At 37.8% G+C, this 23,834-nt stretch overlaps 1 protein-coding gene across 13 annotated transcripts in view; it reads right to left on the bottom strand.

Moving 5' to 3' along the window:
* Positions 1–23,834, bottom strand: part of MCTP1 (multiple C2 and transmembrane domain containing 1) — a 360,390-nt gene that overhangs the window by 291,740 nt on the left and 44,816 nt on the right. For all 13 annotated transcript variants that reach the window (XR_004349160.1, XM_032626358.1, XM_032626364.1 and 10 more), the window contains exon 2: positions 18,122–18,236. Coding sequence is in view for 12 of the 13 variants with exons in the window: in XM_032626358.1 (XP_032482249.1) it covers positions 18,122–18,236 (115 nt within the window). In the remaining variant the exon portion in view is untranslated. The remainder of the gene's footprint in view (positions 1–18,121; positions 18,237–23,834) is intronic.

Below are 23,834 nucleotides of genomic sequence, written 5' to 3'. Positions count from 1 at the left end.
TGTGACAAAGTGAGAGAGCAGCATGGACATATCTACACTACCAAACGTAAAATAGATAGCTAGTGGGAAGCAGTTGCATAGCACAGGGAGATCAGCTAGGTGCTTTGTGACCACTTAGAGGGGTGGGGTAGGGAGGGTGGGAGGGAGGGAGATGCAAGAGGGAAGAGATATGGGAACATATGTATATGTATAACTGATTCACTTTGTTATAAAGCAGAAACTAACACACCATTGTAAAGCAATTATACTCCAATAAAGATGTAAAAAAAAAGGCAAGATAAAGATTGCCAGAAGCAGTGCAACAAAAGAAAAAGGCTAAAAAGAAAAAAAACTGTCAACTTTGGGGAAAAGACAACAAAAACTTTCAAAAATGAAGATAAAATAAACTTAAAAAAATAAAATAAAAAATATAAAATAAAAAAACCACATTCTAAACCTTTATCTTCTTATTGCCCCCTCAGCTTTATACTTTGGATGGCACATTTCATGTCTTTTATTTTATCCCTTAACTAATCATTGTAATTTATTTAATGTTACTATTTTTGAGTTTTAACCTTTATGCTTGCTTTATAAGTGCCTGATGCACTACCTTTATTATACATTTACCTTTTCCAATGAGATTTTTAATATTAATTTTGCCATTTCTTTTCAGCTTAAAGAAGGTCCTTCAACATTTCTTATAGGGCTGGTTTGGTGATCAAGAACTCCTTTAGCTTTTGCTTATCTGGGAAGCTCTTAATCTTGCCTTCAATTCTGAATGATAACCTTGTTAAGTAGAGCATTCATGGTTGAAAGTTTTTTTCCTTTCAGCATGTTGAATATGTAATGATACATCCTTCTGGCCTGAAAAGTTTCTGCTGAAAAATGTACTGATAGCTTTTAGGGTTTCCCTTGCATGTAGCAAGTTGTTTTTCTCTTGCTGCTTTTAGGATTATCTCTTTATCCTTAACTTTTACCATCTTAAATATAATGAGTCTTAGTGTCTATGTGTGTCTTTGGGTTCATCTTATTTGAAACTCTCTGGGATTCCTGGACTGGATGCCTCTTTCCTTCCTTTAATTAGGGAAGTTTTCAGCAACTATTTCTTCAAATATATTTTCTGGCCCTTTCTTTCTCTCTTCTCCTTCTGGGATCCCTGTAATCCAAAGTTATCATTATTTTTTAAAATACTTTTAAAATTTTGCTACTCTGAGTGTTTCATTGCTTTGTCTTCCAGCTCACTGATTCCAGTCTGTTGTTGTACCCCTCTAGTGTATTTTCCAGTTCCATTATAACTTCTGTTTGGTATTTTCTTATATTTTCTATCTCTTTGTTGAAGTTCTGACTGGGTTCATCCATTCTTCTCCCAAGTTCAGTGAGCATCTTAATGACAATTACTTTGAACTCTTTATCAGGTAGTTCTTTTTCTGAGATTTTGTATTGTTCTTTTGATTGAAACATGTTACTCTGTCTCCCCATTTTGCCTAATTCTCTGTATTTGTTTCTGTGTATTAGGTAAATCATCTACCTCTCCCAGTCTTGAAGGAATGGCCTCACGTAGGAGATATCATGTAGGGTTCAGAAGCGCAATCCCACCTGAACACCAGAGCCAGGAGCTCAAGGGAGCCCCCTATGTGGACGCTTATGCCCTATTGTACCGGCAGGGCCAAGGCTGCTTCTGCAGCACATGTTTGGGTAGGGCTGGCCCAGGGCCCAGCTGCAGGGCCTGGCTATGGCTATTGTATCAATAGTGCACTGGTAGGCAGGACTGGCCCCCAGCCTGGCTGTAAGACCTGATGGCTGTTTTCTTCTTCAAGGCCAGCAAGAGGAACTCTGTATCTCAAGAAGGGCTCTGGTTCCTTCTTTAAAATTCATCTAATTATGTAAGGCCCACCAAAGATCATTTCCCTTTTGATTAATTCAAAGTCAGTGGATTAGAGACATTTACTACATTTGCAAACATCTTTTTACTTTTGCCATATAACATAATATAGCATAATCACAGAAGTGATATAGCACCATATTCAAGATTCCACCCATATTAAAGAGGAAGGGACTAATACCAAGACATGTATCACTAAGGGTTGATTTAGAATTCTGTCTATTCCACAGGTCCTAAATCCAATTTTATTAAACCAGTTTCTTATCTCTTTCTTTTCAGATCTCACACAAGCTCTCCAGCTAGAGGCCAAGACACAGATAAATCAGAGAATTATCAACTCTGAGGCCCTCCTTGGCATGGCTAGGTCTGTCTCCCCACAGACTTCCCATATTACTTTGGCTACCGTTTCTCCTACAAAGTAGTATATGCAATGCTTTGTCTTCACAAGGCTATAAACTAGATCCTCCTATCCACCCAGAAGCACAATACCTAATAATAGATCAAATCATAGGAAGAAACAGCCTCATAAGTATCCTATAAATCTGAGATCTGTAAAGTGATAGTATGCGTACCATGAAGCAATAGTAAATCTAAAATGTTCTTGTCTTTACTAATAAAATTTTAAGGACAATTTATTTTCTTGGGAAGAGTTAAAATGTAATCTTGTTCAGTCTTCTCCCTTACTGATACTCTACATTAATGTATTTCAAAAGTGATAATTAGTCATTTGAGGTGCACTGTCCTTGCGCTCTATCAGTAGCTTGGTATATGTGATGGAGTAAAAAGAAAAACTATTGACTTCCTCTATGACACCTATTATTCACAACAGTAAAGAACAGTTTGGTTTCTCAACCTTACTGAATCAGAATAGTGAAACTGAGATCAGTAAAAATAAACTTCAAGCAATTTTAAATACTCTGAGATGTTAATTGCTTTTTCTAGCTTTATTTTTCTTGCCGTCTTGAAAACTGACAATGATTCCTTTCCATAATTGTATTTTGATGATCTCAGAGTGCAATTCTGAAATGAGTAAGGAACTATGAATATGATATTTTAGGAGAAAATACAAGCTCTGTGCTTTTAAGGTTTAGAAAAAAAAGGATGAGAAATATCCTCAACATCACAAGCCTAGGAGAACAAGCCTAGGAAGTAGATGCTGTTGTTATCCTCGTTTTACGTATGGTTAGTTTTTCAGCAACTTACTTCTGGTCTCTCTGATGCCCAACCTATGCTCTAGCAGATGCTATTTTTGTCCAGCCATCTCCCATCTGCACTCCCAGTTTTCCTAAACACCAAAGGCATTCTACCTCCACCCCTTCCTCAAGCACTTATGGTGTTATAGTAGCGTGTTTGGCCTGTCCATGCACCAGGCCACAGGTGCCACACCCTTGGGAGCAGCCCTTAGCAAATGGCAAATGGGAATTGTTAAATAAATAGTCCACCTTCTTGGTTCCTCATTGGAACCTGCTGGGGACATTTCACACCACATCCCAGAGGTCCCCAAGATAACCTGCTTCTTCTTAATCCTGTACTGGCCTCCTTCCTTCCCTGTCTCATCCTTGCCCTTACTGCTGCTTTCTGGGATTATTCCACAGAGAAGCACAAACCCCTGTCTCACGTTCTGCTTCTGGAGTACCCAACCTACAACACGAGGTCTTTTCTTCTATTACAGACTGCTAATAAGATATTAAAGTAAATTGACTGAAGACTGAGAATTTTTTTTTTTTTTTTTTTTTTTTTTTTTTTTTTTTTTGAGGTACGCGGGCCTCTCACTGCTGTGGCCTCTCCCGTTGCGGAGCACAGGCTCCGGATGCACAGGCTCAGCGGCCGTGGCTCACGGGCCCAGCCGCTCCGCGGCATGTGGGATCTTCCCGGACCGGGGCACGAACCCGTGTCCCCTGCATCGGCAGGCGGACTCTCAACCACCGCGCCACCAGGGAAGCCCAAGACTGAGAATTTTTAAACTTGAACGTACTTTTTGGAAAAGCAATTTATTTTGGTTATGCTTATAATTTACACTCACAGATGTTTCTTTAATAAAGAACAAAGCTTTGTTCACTCTTTTCTAAATTTAATGAGGAATTGTTCTTCAATAATTCTTCCAAGAGATACTGTATTCTCAAAACTCTAGAAAATTTAGAAAAGCATAATTATACAATTTTGTAGTCATTGTCTCTAAGTACCTTTTGTTATAAAACTGTAATCTTTCAAAATTTGAAAGAACCCATTAGTCTACATTTGAAAGATGTCTGTGAATGACAAATTGGTCATTCTTTAACAATGAAGAAAATTTCACTTTAGATCATAATTGTAAAACACCTACACATATTCATAATGGACAACATCCATGCTTAACAGAAAGGTAAAACAAATAACTAGGGCATAATAAATGATGAACTATATGCTATAAAAATAGGGTGTTTCCTTTTCCCCAGAACCATTTTCTTTTTATATTCTACGGTTGATAGGTGTTGGGTTGCAGCCCAAAGGCCTACAAGCCCTGTAGCTGCCCAGCCTTGAGAGCAAAAGAGACATCAGTGGTTTAGTGCATAGGGCATCTCACATGCCTGAAGCAAGGTCCTGGAGCAGCATCACACCGTGTACAGTCTTTGCTAGTGGGGTAGGAGGGAGAGGGAGGCTACCAGTTAAAGGGGGGGGTGTGATGTTAAGTTGACTCATCGGTTACCAGGGAAACTAGCAGAGGGGCACACCCCTCACTGGCCCTTTGATAAATGAACATAATGGAGCCCTTCTGATCTAAAGATTAGCACAATCACTAGCTGGGGCTAGGGGAGGGTGGAGGGGTGGGTGGTGGGCAAGCAGGTAGGCAGTTATTCATTAAGCTCTATGATTAAGAAGGAAGGTCAGTCAGGTGAGTAGGGGTAGGGGAAGCAGAGACTGGTTGAGCAGGGGATGTACAGAGAGCAAAAGAATAGTCATCTTGAGTGGCCTGACCATATGATAGGCTTAGAACTATGAGTTTACATTTTAAATGGTTGTAAAGATCTAAGAATCTTCTCTGTTCCTAAGAGAGGATATGTTTATGTTAGGAAGATGTGTTCTTTTTCTCTCTCAAGAGGGGCTGCTGTGCAGCAGTTCTTATAGAAACTCCGAATCGCATAATTTGGGGGTTTTTCTCCCACAGTACAGACCCCTTGTGCTTGCAGCTGACATTTGCATCTCCCCAAAAGGAGAGAGTGGAGCATGGGGAACAAATCCTATAAATAATAATGTCTGATCTTTGATCTAGAAACCTTGTTTGCTTTTAGGATAAAAATGTGAAATAAAATCGATATTTTATGGCAAGACAAGAAAAATTTAAACATTAAAAAATGTTCTCTGCCCTTTGGCCTCTCCTCTCCCCTCTACTAGGCATCGTGCAACTGCATTATACATTGACCAGACCTCCCCATAGGCAGAAATAGGTGCTCAACCACAAAGAACAGCATCCACTTAGTACCAAGACAACTCCTTAAAAAGATTTTGTGAGGGGCCATGACGACCCATAATCCACTATCCATTAGATTGTATCGACTGTCAATGATACGTCACTTAACGTACAGCCCTAAGTTTCAAAAACTTATATAACTGTGCTTTGACCTCTAATGGGCAGGACAGTTCTTGAAGCTTTTTGAGAGGCTGTTCCTGGGTTATAATCCTCAACTTGGTTCGAATAAAGTTTTCCATTTCTTTCTTAGATCGACTAATTTTTCATCAATAAAATAAATATAGCTATTAAAAACTTATCAATAAAATGTTCTTAGGAGTGAATCTTTAAATGGGCCTACCAGGGGCCATTTTACTTGCAGAAAAGTTTGTAATAAGTTTCTGATACACTCTCATAACTCAACTGACTGTAATTTTCAGTCAGTTCTAGCCACAATTCTTGGAGGACCCACAGAGCCTGCTTCATTGGAACATCAAAGTCAAGCAGACGTCAGCTTCTAAATCAAGGAACAACACAAGAACACTCTAGATTCCTTGTGTTTCCCTGACCTTCCTCTTTAAGAGCAGCTATGACCAACAAACTACTAGGCTTTTCAAAAGTGTGGCCATTCCAGCTCATGTTCAGAGCTCCTTGCTGTACAGTCTAAGGGCCATGTGAAAGGGCTCCTCTACTATGGTTTTATGGCATCTTGCCATCTAACATTAGACCCGAGAGAAGTGAGATGGTGAGTGAGAAGTGAGACTGGAGAGAGAGTTAAGTATCTAGCGGACATCAGGGGCTCCAGGAAGGGGAGCCCAAAATGGTTTCACGGGTTTCTAGAGAATGGTTAGATACGAGAAATTCTGTGGTCTCTGAGTTGTATTTGAGCAGTTCCATGTGGCTAGATTCTTAGGACATGTACATCACTGTTTTTCAAACTTAAGCATGCATCACTATCACCTAGAAATTTTCTTAAAACACAGATGGATGGGCCGCACACCTAGAGTTTAGGATTCAGTAGACCTGGGGTGGTGCCCAAAGGTTCCAAAATTCCAAAGTGATTCTGAGGCTGCTGGTCTAGTGACTCAACTTTGAGAATCACTGCTCTATATCTACATCTGCCCATTTTTGTTTTTGTTTTTTTTGCGGTACGCGGGCCTCTCACTGTTGTGGCCTCTCTCGTTGCGGAGCACAGGCTCCGGATGCGCAGGCTCAGCGGCCATGGCTCACAGGCCCAGCTGCTCCGCGGCATGTGGAATCTTCCCAGACCAGGGCATTAACCCGTGTCCCCTGAATCTGCAGGTGGACTCTCAACCACTGTGCCACCAGGGAAGCCCATCTGCCCATTTTTTAAAGAGTATTTCTAAAAAATTAAGGATGACTACGTACATTATAAGAACAAGTTAAATGAGTAAGTCTACTATAAAAATAACCAAAAAATCTGATTGCTAATTTCACAAGAACTTGAAAAAGAAAGGGATACTTTCTTGCAGAATATGAACTAAATAAATAGCCCTACTTTTAAAACAAACAACTGAGCAAGTTAACTTTCTTCCCAGGGTAAAAGAGCTATTCCCTAAACAATGTTAATGCAGAAATTTTCTTTCTGACAATGTGCCTTTACCTGCCTCCAGAGGGAAATCAAAACTGTACAGTCTCTCAAATTTAATAGAGCACAAATTTTGATTGGTTTAGAGATTAATAGATGCACATAAATTTAGAACAAGGAGTCGCAAATGTCCTGTCCCCACATAAATGGAAGAAAAAAGTGCTCAAAGGGAATGGTAGGTTTAGTTATTGGGTGTCTTGGTTGCTAAAATAAGGTGAAGAACAAAATAAATGCTAATAGCCCACCCTTAAAAAAACTTTTTATCTTCAGACTTTAAAGCAAGAGTTAAAGACAGTTAGTATTACTTAGTAAAGAAATATTAGGTAATTATAAAAAAATTCTTCAAGGTGACTCAAGTTAATTAAGTACTCAATATTCCTGGTCACAGAAAATACTTGAATAACAAATTGTTTTGTTAAATTTGGCTAAAAAGACAACTAAACGTGTTCTCTTTGCCTAAATCAGAAAGAGATATATAACATAATATTTAGTTCATGTCAATCAGATTGATTTTATAACAGAAAACTGGGAAATTTGCATACTTGTCTTACAGAACAGACCATTAATTACACTAAATTTAAGACTGCGTGGATAGAAGTATGCATGTAACCAAATTGAATTAAAATAAGTAGTAACTTTATTTTTAAAAACATGATTGCTTGAAACTTCAGACAGTGCTGCATGCTATTTCATTCGGATTCCTTGAGTAAAATTTTAGGATTCTGATAAGTTTTTCACGTCAACTGTAGTTCTATTACTTTGTGTACTTAAACTAAATTAAGATAGAGACAGAGCAAAGGTACCTGATCACCACAGAGCAGCGTTTGTTTTTTTTTTTTTTTTTGCGGTACGCGGGCCTCTCACTGTTGTGGCCTCTCCCATTGCGGAGCACAGCCTCCAGACGCGCAGGCTCAGCGGCCATGGCTCACGGGCCCAGCCGCTCGGAGGCATGTGGGATCTTCCCGGACCGGGGAACGAACCCGTGTCCCCTGCATCGGCAGGCAGACTCCCAACCACTGCGCCACCAAGGAAGCCCTTGTTCTTTTTTTTTTTTAATAGACTTTATATTTTAGAGCAGTATTAGGCTCACAGCAAAACTGAGTGGAAAGTAGAGAGTTCCACATACCCCTCCCCCTACACGAGCACAGCCTCCCCATCTACCATCATCCCCAACCAGAGTGGTACTTTGCACCGATAGGCCTACATTGACACATCATCATCACTCAAAATCCATAGTTTACATTGGGGCTCACTGAGTAGATTTTATTTATGTATTCTTTCAATATGTAAATATATTTGCAATATAAATATTATCAAATTATAAGGATAAAATTACTGCTGTAAAAAAGTATCATGCTTTATAAAATTCATTATATTCAATCTCTAAAATTTATTATCTATCCTTATTTCATATACATCTGCCCATATTTAAAATATATACATATTGAGGCAATTTAAAATGATTTTTACAGATATCAAATCAGTTGTTGCCAGGGGCTAGGAGTGTAAGGAGAGAATTACCATAAAGGATCATGAGGGAACTTTGTAAGGCGATGAGAAATGTTCTATATTTTGATTTTGATGGTAGTTATGACTGTATTTTTCTGTCAAACTCATCAAACTGTAGGTTTTCCTCCATGTAAATTATACCCCAATAAGTTTAAGATGAAAAAATTATAAATAAAATCATTTTTTAAAAGAAGTTTATGTATAACAGAGAACTGGTAGCTTAGAAAGAAAAGTGGTCATTGAGTACTGAGACTATTCTCAATACAAGGTAATAACAAATTTATTGCTTTCTGCATAGAAGAAAGGTTTTGTCTTGTCCAAACTGAATACATATTGTCAGAAGAGTCTGCTTTTTCTGTGATGTTGTGTATTTTATGACCATGGTCATTTATTTACAAAAAATAAGCAAACAGAAAGAATAATAAGGGTCTGTTATGTCTACACAACCTAAAATCACTAAACTGTTTGTTGTTTTTCCTTTGTTATGGTTGCTGTAAAGTGTTGTTACTTTGACTAGTAACACAGACAAGGTTGTAGCTATTTCTCATCCTTGAGCATTTGTGTGTTTGTCTGAAAATTCTCTTTGATTTTGCTCTTCTCCAAGGTCAGCCCCTCAATTTGGACTAACACATCTGACAGGGTATTCTACATCCAAACCAACTCTGATGCTTCTTCAACAGCTGCTAGGTAGCACGAAAGGCTTGAAATCACCTCACCCTGAAACCCTTCCTGTGGCACTTGAGCAAGGAGAGGCCGCCTGATACAGTTAGGCACAAATGGAATGCCCTGTATTTTGTTAATGTTCTCAATGCTTGCCCCAGTATGAGGAAACCATTTCCTTCTTCTTCATGAGAACACGACCTTTGGTTAACTCTGTATTTCCCTTATAACCCTCAATAGATAGTATGTTGTTAAGCAACACAAGGTAAAAATGATGCCCTGGTTGGTAAATTTCATCTAGACTGGGAGAAGTAGAAACACCTGTTGGGAAGCCATATCTTTGGGCTTCCTGACTGTAATGATGCTTGTAACTGGGCATGTCCCTGGAAACTATGAAGTAGTTACAAGAGGTACTAGCTCCTGTGAGAAAGGAGGCTTTTATACCATAGAGGCTCCCACACCTGCTCAATGTGATCTTGTCTTTTTCCATCTGCACTGTGTTACCTGGTAGCTAAGGAAGATATCTCCCGGATGGCTGCAGGGGCTGCTGCATGGGCTGCAGCAAGGGGTAGCTGAGGCTGTCTTGCTGCTGAACTGTGGTTCCCGCCCTATATCCTCCTGAAGAGGTGTCAGGTGTGGCCTTGGGTAGTCTTGTGGATAGTCTTGTGGGTCTGATGTTTACTTGAATCTAGGGGGTCAAAATGGGCATGGAATATTCTTTTTGGGGATAGGGAAAAGTTTTCAAAACAAAAAGAAAAGCTCAGTCTACCCAAGGTCAGTTTTATATCAATAAAGTATTACTTTTTGATATGCAATTACAGGTCCCATTGGGGTCTGGGAGTGGAAGCATGTTCATACTTATGCACAAGGGATGATGCAATGGCTGTCAATAAATTTACTTCTGGGAACAATTTTATTTGTACTTTTAAAACACTTTTTATCAGTTGGAGATGCTTTCGGTGCATGCTCTATAGTATCTATTGATTGCAAGGTTTTGAAGATTTGCCAATGTCTTCATTGTCCCTAACATATCTTTCCCCTCAGGGTAATCATCACCTGATGACCCTATTGCCTGATGCTTATGTGATCACTTCCAACAGGGGATTCTACTCTTTCATTCTGGTATGATTAGTTTCTGTAATAAATTAACCAGAAGCATTCCATCTACCACCAATGCGTGGCCTCTTTTTTTCCCCTCCTGCTTGCCTAAAGGTTCCCACTGTAAGCTAAAATTCAGAAATTGTGTCTTTCGTTAAAATTAGAAAGTAAGGGTCTTCCCTGGTGGCGCAGTGGTTGAGAGTCCACCTGACAATGCAGGGGACACGGGTTCGTGCCCCGGTCCGGGAAGATCCCACATGTCGCGGAGCGGCTGGGCCCGTGAGCCACGGCCTATGAGCCTGCGCGTCCGGAGTCTGTGCTCCACAGCGGGAGAGGCCACAACAGTGAGAGGCCCGCGTACTGCAAAAAAAAAAAAAAAAAAAAAAAAATTAGAAAGTAAGTCTCAGAAGTTGGTGGAGAAGATTGTTGAGGCTGCTAAGAATAAACCCATGGCTGAGGTTTCCAAATGTAAGCTGAGATTGCCACTGAGAGTAAATACCTGACCAACTGAGCCAGTGGACTTGAAAGTCAGGATTTCCAGGACTATTCTGGTCTAAAGACAGACGACTTTGTGAAAGGAGACTGCTAACCCAAAATCAGCAGGAAAAGAAATAGCACCTTGTAAAAGCAAAGAGACATATCTAATTGCTGTTATTTGCTTTAGAATATTGTTACTATTATTTTTAATGGTTTATTTTATGATAAGCACTAATAAAGCCCCATAGACCTTTTCACTTTCTCTCTAACCCCAAATTTAGAAGACTAATTTAGTGCTAATTAGAATGAAGGCTCTCTCTTAAAATAATATTAATTAATGGGCCATACATAACCTAATAAAGGTTTGACTATATTAAACAGTTTACCAATTAGGAATGGGTTTACATTTTTGGTACAACTGTGCCAACTGACCTTTCAAAATTTATGGAAAGGGTAATTTTGTATACTTTATATGATCTAATTTCAGAGAATGTGTAACTAAATTTGAGACTATTTCTCCCTATAGGCACAATGCACTGAAACCCATGAACACATAAAATTTCCTTTATCCTTACACCAAGAAGGAGCATATCCTTTAAGAAATCTAAATATGGAAAACTATGAAAGCAAGCTAATCAACCTCAAGTGAATTTAAGGACAATGTCTCTAATAAATGGAACTCAGAGATGCACTTTTAAAATGAGTTAAGCTTACAATCATCCTTTATTAAGAGGCTGAATTAAATTATACTTACTTTAAATCAAATTCATCTATAAATAATCAAATCATATTTTTAAAAAAACCCACCATTGCCAAAGTCGCTGCAGATTCTGAAGAAAATATGATACATATTGATTGGCCTTGTCTATCAACTCCTGAGAACAGTGTCAGGTATTATACACAGTGCCTTTCCTGGGCCTTTTTACTTTTCATGGCAATGTATTTTTTTTGTAAAGGTTAAATAAAAATTGGTCCCTCTTCCAACCTAAATATAATTAAGCAAAGCAAATTTGTAACCATAATAGCAGAAGAGATAGCATGTTTAAAAGTGAACCTAACTTTGTTATGTGTGATATGACTGCATTTCATATGTGGAAACATCATCTTCAGTTTCTTCAGAAAATTTGTATAATACTTGCTCTATGTCTTAAGGAGTTCCAGATTTACATTTGGTAAAGGATGGCACCTCTTTGGAGAAGAGCCACCAGACCCTTTGCTTCTGCCTCAAAATAAATGAAGTGTTAAGACTAGTATAAAAAGCTTTCTAGGAAAAATGTGTAGTCTTGGAGTCATTTACAAAATCTCAAGATAGAAGTTCATTCTTAAGATTTAGTAATTGTATGGCTCTAGTTATATTAACATAAAGCAAGGAAATCTTTGGGTGTCAATGAGTGATTTTTTTTTATCTATGAAAATAGGACAGGAAAAACACAACAGAACATATATGTTCTGTAGAAGCATATAAGTATATATGATGTATAGTAGATATACATTATATAATATATATAATGTACATATATGTACATTATATATAATGTATATATACATTACAAGTCCTAACCCCTGGTACCTGTGAATGTAACCTTATTTAGAAATAGTCTTTTTGCAGATAAAATTAATTTAAGAATTTTGAGATGAGATCATACTGGATTTAAGGCAGGCCCTAAAACCAATGATTACTGTCCTTATGAGAGAAAGAAGAAGGAGATTTGAGGCTTGGAGACACAGAGGGGGAAGATGGAAGCAAAGACTGGAGTGATACTGCCGCAAGCCAAGGAATTCCTGGAGTCACCAGAAGCTGGAAGAGGCGAGGAAGAATTCTTCCCAAGAGATTTTGGAAGGAGTGTTGCCTACCACAACTTGACTTTTCTGACTCTTGGACTCCAGAACTGAGATAATACATTTCTGTTGTTTTAAGCCTCCAGGTTTGTGGTCATATATTAAGGCAGCCCTAGGAAATTAATACATCCTCCACGATACAAATTTCAAGGAATTAAGTTGTAGGGAATTGCTATCACCAGACATATCTACACGGATTGCTCTTTTTTTTCTAACAATACAAATAATCTTGTCAAGACATGACTTTCAAAACGTGACAGATGATAATATAGTCCTGAAAAGCCCAACCCAATTAAAATAAAAATGGCAGTTTAAAAGAGAACTACATATGACAGTTGTCAAAGGGCTGCCAGATAAAACAAGGAACTCAGTTAAATTGGAACTTCAGATAAACAACAAATAATTTTTTAGTATAGGAGTACTCCAAATAGCACATGAGAGATATGTATGTATCTATATTATTTATTTTTTATTGAATAAATTTGACATGTAACATTGTGTAAGTTTAAGGTGTACAGCATGTTACTCTGATGTACTTATATACTGTAATATGTTTGCCAATGTAGTGATATTTACCACATTACATAATTATAGTATAATATTATTATCTATATTCATTATACTGTGGATTAGATTCATGAGATATATTTATATTAAAAGATAATGGGTTATCTGAAATTCAAATTTAACTAGGCATTGTGCATTTTTTATTTGCTAAATCTGGAGCCATACAATTGCAGCAGAGAGACTGCACAGCTCACTCAAAGTCACACAGCTAATAAAATGTTGAGATTGGCTTTGAAATTATGTGGTCAGATTCCCTAGAAGGTCATGTACTTTCTAGTCCAACAGGCTGCTTAAAGCAGGTATAATAAAACTTTGAAAAAGGCAGTAGCATTCCAAAAAGCTACCTGGTTGTTCTGTAAAACAGGTTATAAAAGTGGAAGAATGATGGCCAGTTTGGCCTGTTGAGCCCCCCTCAGTGCCTATTACATATAAAGATTCTGAAGATGCAAAGTTCAAACAACCTTCTGGCAATGGTGGGGATGGTGGAAATGAGTTTTCCCTTCCATTATTTTGTGCAAGGGTGAGATGGGACATGGAAGGCATAGGCATTTTGGTTTTGCTAGGCAGTAGGTGAGGGTATCAATGTAATAAATGACAAGAGAGTGTAATTTCTGCTAATTCTAATAGTTACACAAATATTTTTGCTTACATGCACCTTTTTCCAAAGTCCACACGGCTCCTAATCATCAGCAGCCTTAAAATCTCAATAGGTTTTTGAACCCCCCTCACCCAGTTGATCTCAGATGCTACTGGACATTCTCCAAACCATCCCTCCCATTTTCGTTTCCTTCTCCAGTTCCACAACCATAATCCCCATTCAGGCCCTCAAAATTATATATCTATATATCTACATCTATATCTGTAGATATATAAAATTCACAAATCTGAAGGGACCCAATGCTATCTATCCAATCATATGCTTAACACCAACTGTTATTTACAGGTGGGTCTATGATAAATTTTAATCAATCCCCAACTTAACTCAGGTTATGATAAATTTTAATCAATCCCAAACTTAACTCAGGTTGTTTCCTCTGTTTATATATCTCCTCTCATATCTACCAACTAAAAACTTCATAAATGCCAGGCATGTGAGTCAGATAGGGAAGCTGGATTAGAGTTTGCATTTTAAACACTTTGGGATATTCTTCACTTCTACAAAGTAAAATTTTCTCTCCCATATTTCTTAAGAACACGGCCCTCTCATTTTATGTTTAAAAAATTCCTATTTTGGGCAGAGGCATCTGGAGAGAATAAATTGCTACTACAAGAAAGACAGTGGTGCATACACAATGCCATCCAGACCCACAACTGTGGAGACACGGAATGGTGGAACAAGACTGTGCATGCACTGCCTAGAGGGCAGATGCTACTTAGCTCAGGTAACTGGCATCATATGTTGCCAGAGTTTGCCTGATGTTTTCTCATGATGACATTGACTTTATGCATTGTTGACAAGAATGCCACACAGGATGTCCCTTTCTCAGCACATCATATTAGCAGGGTCATCACACCTGTCTGTTTCATTACTGCTGATGTTAACTTTGCACTTGGTTAAAAGGATGTCTTCCAAGTTTCTCTACTGTAAAGTTACTTTTTTTCCCCTTTGTAATTTGTATGTATCTTGTGGGGAAATACTTTGAAATGATGCAAATATCCTGTTTCACATCATAATTTTACACATATAGTTTTAGCCTCAATTGATGATTTTTGCCTCTAATAATTTTTTTGTTGTTGCGGAATGCGGGCCTCTCACATGTTGTGGTCTCTCCCATTGCAGAGCACAGGCTCCGGACGCGTAGGATCAGCGGCCACGGCTCACAGGCCCAGCCGCTCCGCGGCATGTGGGATCCTCCTGGACCGGGGCACTAACTCGTGTCCCCTGCATCGGCAGGCAGACTCTCAACCACTGCACCACCAGGGAAGCCCTGTAATGATTATTATGGTGGTGTAAGGTGATTTCTATTTTCCTGTCTATATTTGTTCATTAGAATTCTACCATAAGGAAAAGCTTTACCTTATCTCACACCTATTTATTTATTTAATTATGTATTTACCAGTATGAAATCATAGATATTTATATTATTCTATGGGGTATAATCCATTATTACCATTATTTATTTTGTTGCTGAAATTGTCCCAGTTTTGATCATTAGGACCTCCTTTAAGTTGGCTCCTATTTCATTTTGACATTCTGACATCAATTTTTCAGTACTTCCTTACTTTCTGGCACTGCAAAATGTTCCAGGCTTACCTTGTACTGTCCCTGCCCCAGATCTGCAATCAACCATTTCTCCAGGAGCCCTGCTTACTTTTACTGGAGGAACTGTATTTAGAAACCAAGATCTGGGCCAAAAGTATGTGGATTTCTACTTTGTCATGACACCTTTGTGATGACTTCTAGGCCCTCTCAGCAGAGAGATCACACACACATCTCTCTCCATCTTAATTGCTATCTATCTGTATATATATTAGAAACCATCAGTTCATACCGATACCTTTCTAACACCACAAGGTGTATTCTAGCTTTCCCCCATTCCATGTCTTTGGCCTCTTTCTCCAGCAGTAAGAAATCTGACTCTTCTTATCTACAATATACTTACTTAGTTGCTCATTCCTAGCATATGCAGTAAGTAGTTTCAGAATTGAAAATCATTCTCTGAAGTACATTATTTATATATCGTTCTTTTTGTCTTGAGTTTTATAGTGTATAACCCAAATATGGTTTTACTTAATCACTTAGATTAGTTGTTTTATTCCCATTCCCCTGAGGTGTGGTTATAGATATCAACAGGATGCAGAAACATATCTATCTATGTATCTATCCATCCTTCCATTCACTCATTCAATTCTTTCTGTAATATTGCCATGGTTAAAGAGTTAGAACTATACAAGAAAGTTTACTTGTATAGTGACAAGTATATTGTTGACATTCTTGTCAACAATGCATATAGGACTTCCTCCCTACCCCTGTTACCCCATTCCTATCCCACATTCTGGACACCTGTTCTTACTGATATTGTGTTATGTTATCAATCTCATTCGTTTCCGGATTTTACTTCTGATATTCCTTTTTGTAGAAATGAACAGATAATGCATAATCCCTTATACTCCCTTCTTTCTTACCTAAAACATTTCATAATGTTGATACCCTTTGCACTTTGCTTTTTCACTTAATAATATGTCCTGTAACACTTTCCATATCAATTCCTAAAGATTTTCCTTATTTACTTTACAGTTGCATATTATTTCATCATGTGGGTGTACCATGGCTTATTTAACCACCTCTTCTATTTATGGGCATTTTATAATTACAAAAAATTCTGCAGTAAATAATTGTGTGCAAGAGGGAAGACATATGGGAACATATGTATATGTATAGCTGATTCACTTTGTTATAAAGCAGAAACTAACACACCATTGTAAAGCAATTATACCCCAATAAAGATGTTTAAAAAAAAAAAAAAAAATTGTGTGCATATGTATTTAATATTGTTGAGAAGACATATCTAGGACTAAAATTTTGATCTCCTGATGCCTGGTTCAACTCTGTTTTAGATCAAATGTTGTAATGTAATGTAATTAAGATCGCTCTGAAGACTAAAAAATGTTTTATAAATACAGTGAAATAATACTATGGTAATAGTATTATTTTTGTCCTCGAAGCTAATTGTAACTTCTTTTTTTTTTTTTTTTTTTTTTTTTTTCTGTGGTACGCGGGCCTCTCACCGCTGTGGCCTCTCCCGTTGCGGAGCACAGGCTCCGGACGTGCAGGCTCAGCGGCCATGGCTCACGGGCCCAGCCACTCCGCGGCATGCAGGATCCTCCCGGACCGGGGCACGAAGCCGTGTCCCCTGCATCGGCAGGCGAACTCTCAACCACTGCGCCACCAGGGAAGCCCCTGTAACTTCTTTTGAGACCAGCAGTTCAATTCCATAAACATTTTTCCTCAGCTACTAAAACCGATGATTAATTTTGAACATTCCCCCTGTGTTTAAATTCTAACATTTCTAATCATACCTTCATTCATTAAGAATATTCTGATATTTACTAGTTTGTACTTAAACATTAAATCTATTATTTGTATCATCTCTAATCTTACAAAACCCACTGTTATGTTACTCATTTTCTCTAGTTTATTTTTGTAGAGACAGGAGATAAAAATTACAAATTATGGTCTTATTTAGTTCCTTTCCCTGCCTAAGTATGGATGTCAAAAAAAGTGGGAGGAGAAAAACAAGATCCTGTGGTTCCAGGAGCACTCTGCAGGTCGTCTGACAATGAGTTAGAAGCTCAAGGGCTCTCCTCCTTCTTAGTGGGAGGAATTACACCCAAATTCAGCTTCCTTTAGGAATGTAGGCCCTCAGATCTCCACATCCCGAAGCAGTGTTATTTCGAAACATGCAAAAGATGCTATACGGTCTGGTTAGGGTCTATCTTTTGTCCTGCCCCTAACCAGGGTTCAAGGAATAATTAACGTACCCCAGGTAAGTTCATCAGGAGATTGCCTTGTGATATGGAATCCAGGAACTAAAGAGTATTTGCCTTGTCTTTTCCTTCATCATGGACTACAGAGACCTGTTTAATCCACCATGAGATTACTGCCAGGTCCAACCAAGCCTCAGAAAATCACTTGCTGGGAATCTCCAAAGTTTTGGTGAGATGTTAGTCCAAGATTCTGCAGTTTCAGGGGATTCAATGGAGCAAATCTATGTAGCAAAAAGTATTTCAGGTCTGTGAAAAGATGAATTCTGATATGGCTTCAAAAATGTGCTTCATCTACTTAACTGATTATGTCGCTAATTATATATAATGTAGAGTCTAGTTTGTCAGCAGTTTGGTAGGGACCTTGCTGTCTGGGTTGGGACAATTCAGAGTTTTCAAACTTGCATCATAACCTCTTCCTCTATGGTCACAGGAGTCAGACGATATTTCGAGCCACATCATTGAACCGAAACTTCTGAAACTGATATTATAGTTGACTTTTTTTTAACTTAAGAAACCACAAGGAAAACAAAGTTTGTCAAAAACACAGAGAATAAGCTTCCAGGTGACATTTTTCTTATGTTCTTACCTCCTCGATCTCGGGCAGCTAAACTCTGACCCCTTCTTAATGTAATGTCCAATTGGTACATTCCGGGAACAGCCAAGGGGACATCTGTATTACTGGTTCCAGTAGTATTTATTTTCTGAAAACCAAGAAAAATATACAAAATATTAAATTTATTATCTCTATTTTATTTCCTCCAATGGGGGACCATGTGTAGCTAAATGCAAACTCCAAGAATTAGTCAATATAATAAATCATCTTATGAATTCACATAGCATCATAATCACACAGTTCTCTGAAGGTTTTGAAATTCATGAAATTATTTAGACTCAAAATAAAGACACAGTAGTTACAGGAATTCATGTTTTAACTCAGATTAGAATAACACATAAAATATGAAAAACATTTCCCATGGAAAGTCCCACATAATTCAACGAAGAAAGACTAACAAAGAAATAGTGTCTGAAGTAAAAACACAATCAGTGATGAATGGAGAATAAAGGTATGGGTAACTGAGCTGAAAAGTAAAATGATTTATTCAGGTGACTTTGTTGATTCATTTGTTCATGCAAAGGGGCTCATACTGATGGATTACACATGTTTATTTTAGCCCCAACATAAAATATGATGCAATTATACAGAAATAAATTCAACCAGCATTTTGACAGTACTTGCAAGAAATAAATTCTCAGTAGGGCTAAATTCCTAATGCTGCTTTCTATGGACTAAAGGTGCACAAGCTATTTCTAGAACTAAAAATCTTTGCAAGCCTACCTCTATAGAATATCTTTAGCGACAATATACTAGGCATTGAGTTATAAATGCACTAGCAAGAGGAATAACTATTATTAAAACAACATAAGAGAAACATAGAGTGAAAATTTTACAGGTCATATTATACTTTCTGCCATGTTGAATACAGCAGGAAAACTTACTTTTCTTCACATGTTTGAGGTGATTTTAAATCCTTATAGTTTTTTTCCAATTCAAAAAGAAATATACTTTTGTTTTGGAATAATATGCATGGATAAGGTAAAATAGTAGATACCATTCCAGCTCTTTAATTCTATAGTTTACATGAAATACAGCTAGAAAGCAGTTTTTTTAATGTTTCAAGACCAAGATAAGGAGATTTCCTATGGGAGCAATTATCATTTAAAATAAGAAGCAGCACAACTCTGACTGATAACCTAAACTTATCATTTCTCCTCTGGTAGTAATAAAAAAGAATTCTTTTTTTTTCATGATATCCCTGTTTCTATGAATGATAGCACCATTCCCCCAGCCACTCAGGCTAGAAATCTACAAGAATTTCCCTCTTCCCACATCCAAATAGTTGCCAAATCCCATCCACTTCATTTCCACATTACATCTCCTGGTTGTCTTTTTCTTTTAATTCCTTTTTTTCTTTCTTTTCTTTTAATTCCTTTAACCAAGAATTTGGGTCAGGTCTTCAAACAACAGAGGAGTAAAAGGTAAAATGATTTTCTTTCACTTTCCTCAGACATCCAACTGCCCCACCTCCTTGGGATTACCAATTTTGACAATTTAGGGTATATCCTTCTACATTTTGAACGTCTTATACAAATACACATACATACAGGTTAATTTTTCTGTGGTTGAGTTTCCAGTTTTTGTTTGAGCAAAGTATTACATTTTGTTTATTATTTCACAATTTATTTAACTTAAGAAAAATATCATGGGCACTTTTCTAATCAATACACATAGATCTATTTTTTTTTTTGAGGTACATGATTTTCCACAGTGTTGGGACTCCCATAATTTCTTCAATTATCTTCCTAATGATGAACATATGAGTTGGCTTCAGTATTTGCCACTGCAAAAGAACTTGTGCTTTTATTTCTCTTACAGGATGAATTTTTCCAAAAGGTTTTAGGTAGTTCACATTCCTACTGAAAGTGCGCAAGTGTCTATTTCCCATATCCTAGTCAGCACAGGATGTTACTAATTTTCAAGTTTCGTGGGCAAAAACATTATCTTTCTTCAAAACACATTTCCAGCACTATGGTAAGGTGTCTTGAAACTAGCATAAATGGTAAGAGAGTGATAGCTCTTCACTGGACCACACAGATGATTCCCACTTGGAAAGAGGAAGCCAACCGATGTCTTCTGAATGCCTTTTCAAAGAACAGTTTGTATTTGGGTTTAACTAATAAGCAAGATTTAAATTAAAATCCAGCAAACATTTGTTAAGCTCCTAGTATGTTCTAAGACTTTCTTGAGGCTCTATTATATATATATATATATATATATATATATATATATATATATATACATTGTTTCAAAATAAATCCACTAACAAATATTAAATGTAGATTTATTACTTTCTAAAAAATGGAATAAAATCTATAGGAAAGTAGAAATTTTCTGCTGACCTTGCATCCTCTTCTAGTGTTTTGACAGGTACCTTAAAGGCAGAAAAGTTTGAATGCTCAGATATCTTTATTTTTTGTAGCTTTCACTGCTCTATTCAGTGCTTCTTGAAGTTTACAGCAAATAATTTACAGAGCATCTGGTTTAACATTTTAAAATGTATACTACATGAGCAAATTAAGGAATTTCCAAAGGTAATTTTAATTATACCAGATTTTCCACTTTTGCTGTTTGAGAATTCAACACCTAGTTAAGAGATGACTTCACTGGACTTACATTTATTGGCTTTTTAAAGCCTGAATAATATTCCATTTTGTGTATATGTATGTGTGTGTATGTGTGTGTGTGTGTGTGTGTGTATTTATAGATCACATTTTCTTTATCCATTCCTCTATGACAGGCATTTAGGTTATTTCCATATCTTGGCTATTGTGAATAATGCTGTGATAAATGTGGGAGTGCAGATATATCTCCAAGAAACTGATTTCATTTATTTTGGATGTACAGAACCTTCCCCATCTTGTTCTCTATGTATTCCTATCCAGCCTTCAAGGACCATTTAATTAGCACTTTATATATTTCTTGTCCATTATCACATTATATCTCAAAATGTCATATTTTCCAGTTTAGATTGTAAACTTTTAACAACAGGGAATAGGGTGTTTAAGCATCCAACTGAACACAAAATGTGATGGAGACTATGAGGATAGAAAATGTCTTTGCGGGCATGTGTGTCTAGCTGAGTAGACACACACATGGGGATCTATAACAAAGTTGGCTACTCCATGGGCACTTTTTTCTCTCTCCTCTCCTGTGCCCGTGTATGGCATCTAATCTGTTTTGGCACCTTCTATCAAAAAAAACCTTCTCAATACAGGTGCTTTAGGCCGACATTAACAATTGATCAAAATTGCACTTAAAATGAAACCCTGTCCACTCAAGAGCTATCCTTAAAGACAGACTGTGATATAATGGAGTTATTAAGTCATTCATGAAAGAAGACCAATTATTGTGGGAAAAGAATCAGAGGTGGCTTCACAGAGATGACAATAGAGCAGTCTGAAAACAGGAGTAGGACTTTGACAAGTAAAGATTTGGAAGAAGGGAGGAGGAGAAAATCAACACAAGCCCAACGGTGAGTAGTCACAAGAGGGTGTGTCATTGGATTGTGTGAGAAATAAGGTGGAAAGGAAGACTGATATTCAGTCATGCCAGCCTGAGAAGAGTTTCAACCTGTGGGCAACAGGAAACCATCACAGGCTCTTGAAGAGAGAAGCAGTATAGCCAAGACTCATTTAACAAACATTTATCGCCTACCTTTCATGTTTCCTGTTCTGGACTAAGTGATTAGATTTCAGAAAGGAGGAAACTCGGCATTTTATCTCTGTAGGATGGATGAGAGTAGAGAAATCCTGTGGATACAGGAATTATTTAAAAGGTTTTACGACAGTCCAGTTTAAGTCACAAGGGCCTGATCTGGTCAGCAGAAATGGAAATAAAAGATGAATTTGAGACATTGAGGACAGTCAATCAACTGAACTGTCAACTGACAAGATGTAGGGGATATGGGAAAGGGGTGGATGAGTCACACAGAAGTTTGAGCTGAGCTCCTGGGAGATTGGTAATGTCAGCAGCAGAGAGCAGAAAAGAGAGGAGGCGCAAGTTCCAGGCCACCCCTGTGTCAAACTCCAAGGATACCCCCAACTCTAGCAAAAAAGAAAGTCAAGAACTTAAACAGATCTAGAGATACATCTCCCCTCAGGCTCAGTGAAATGGTTCCAAGAAGAAAATTGGATTATGGAGGGATACTAGAAATATAATTTTTATGGGTATAAAGTATCTTTTTCAAATGTTTATTAAGTTCTCAAATGTAAGGATGTATTAGGAAAGATGTGTCTGAAGTACCAGGCACTCACACAGCTCTAAAACAGACTTTGTCATTTAAAATATTTTTTATGTTTTCTCAGATTTAACATTTATTTAGTGACTATTATAGGAAATTCAAATACTCTTCCCCGCACTAAACTGCCATGTCCCACATTTAGATGGGTGCTGCTATTTTTTTAACCACTTTACTGAGGTATGATTGATATGTAAAAAGCTGTACGTACGTAATTTATACAACTCCATGAGTTTGGGAATAAGTATACACCTGTGAAACCATCACCACCATCAAGGCTACAAATGCATCCAACCCCTTCCAAAGTTTCTTCCCACGCCTTTTACATTATTATCATTTGCGTGTGTGTGTGTGTGCGCGCGCATGTGGTGAGAATACTTAACATGAGATCTACCCTCTTAGAAAATTTTAAGTATGCAATACAGTATTTTTAGCTATAGGCACTATGCTATATAGTGGATCTCAGAACTTATTTATCCTGCATAACTGAAATTTTGTACACTTTGACCATTACCTCACCATTTTCTCCTCTCCTCACAGCTCCTGGAAACCACCATTCTACTCCCTGCTTCTATGAGTTTTACTATTTTAGATTCTATATGTAAGTGAAATCATACAGCATTTGTCTTTCTGTGACTGGCTTATTTCACTTGGCATAATGGTCTCCAGGTCCATTCATGTTGTTGCAAATGGCAGATTTTCCTTCTCTCTTAAGGTTGAATAATATTCCATTGTATGTACATACCAAATTTTCTTTATCCATTCATCCGCCAATGGACATATAGGTTGTTTTCATATCTTGGATATTGTGAATAATGCTGCAATAAACATGGGAGTGCAGGTATCTCTTTGAGATCCTGATTTAAATTCCTTTGTATAAGTACCTAGGAGTGGGATTGTCAAATCACATAGAACCATAAAAGACCCTGAATAGCCAAAGCAATCTTAAGAAAAACAGAGCTGGAGGCATCACACTTTCTGATTTCAAACTATACTACAAAGCTATAGTGATTGAAGCAGTATGATACTGGTATAAAAAGAGACAGATAGATCAATGGAACAGAATAAAAAGCCCAGAAATAAACCAACAGATATACAGTCAACTAATCTATAAGGGCATCAAGAATATAAAGTAGGGAGGGCTTCCCTGGTGGCGCAGTGGTTGAGGGTCCGCCTGCCGATGCAAGGGACACAGGTTCGTGCCCCGGTCTGGGAAGATCCCACATGCCGCAGAGCGGCTGGGCCTGTGAGCCATGGCCGCTGAGCCTGCGCGTCCGGAGCCTGTGCTCCGCAACGGGAGAGGCCACAACAGTGAGAGGCCCGCGTACTCCAAAAAAAAAAAAAAAAAAAAAAATGGAGTCGGTATTGCAAAGAGAGCTATTTAAAATGGAGCCTCGAGGCCATCAAAGAAGCAGGGTCGTGCACGTCCTCACTGGGTAGAAC

The sequence above is a fragment of the Phocoena sinus genome, chromosome 3, assembly GCF_008692025.1.
Source record: "Phocoena sinus isolate mPhoSin1 chromosome 3, mPhoSin1.pri, whole genome shotgun sequence".
Classification (NCBI taxonomy): domain Eukaryota; kingdom Metazoa; phylum Chordata; class Mammalia; order Artiodactyla; family Phocoenidae; genus Phocoena; species Phocoena sinus.
Note: the sequence above shows the minus strand (reverse complement) of the source record. Positions and strands in the feature narration are given on the sequence as shown.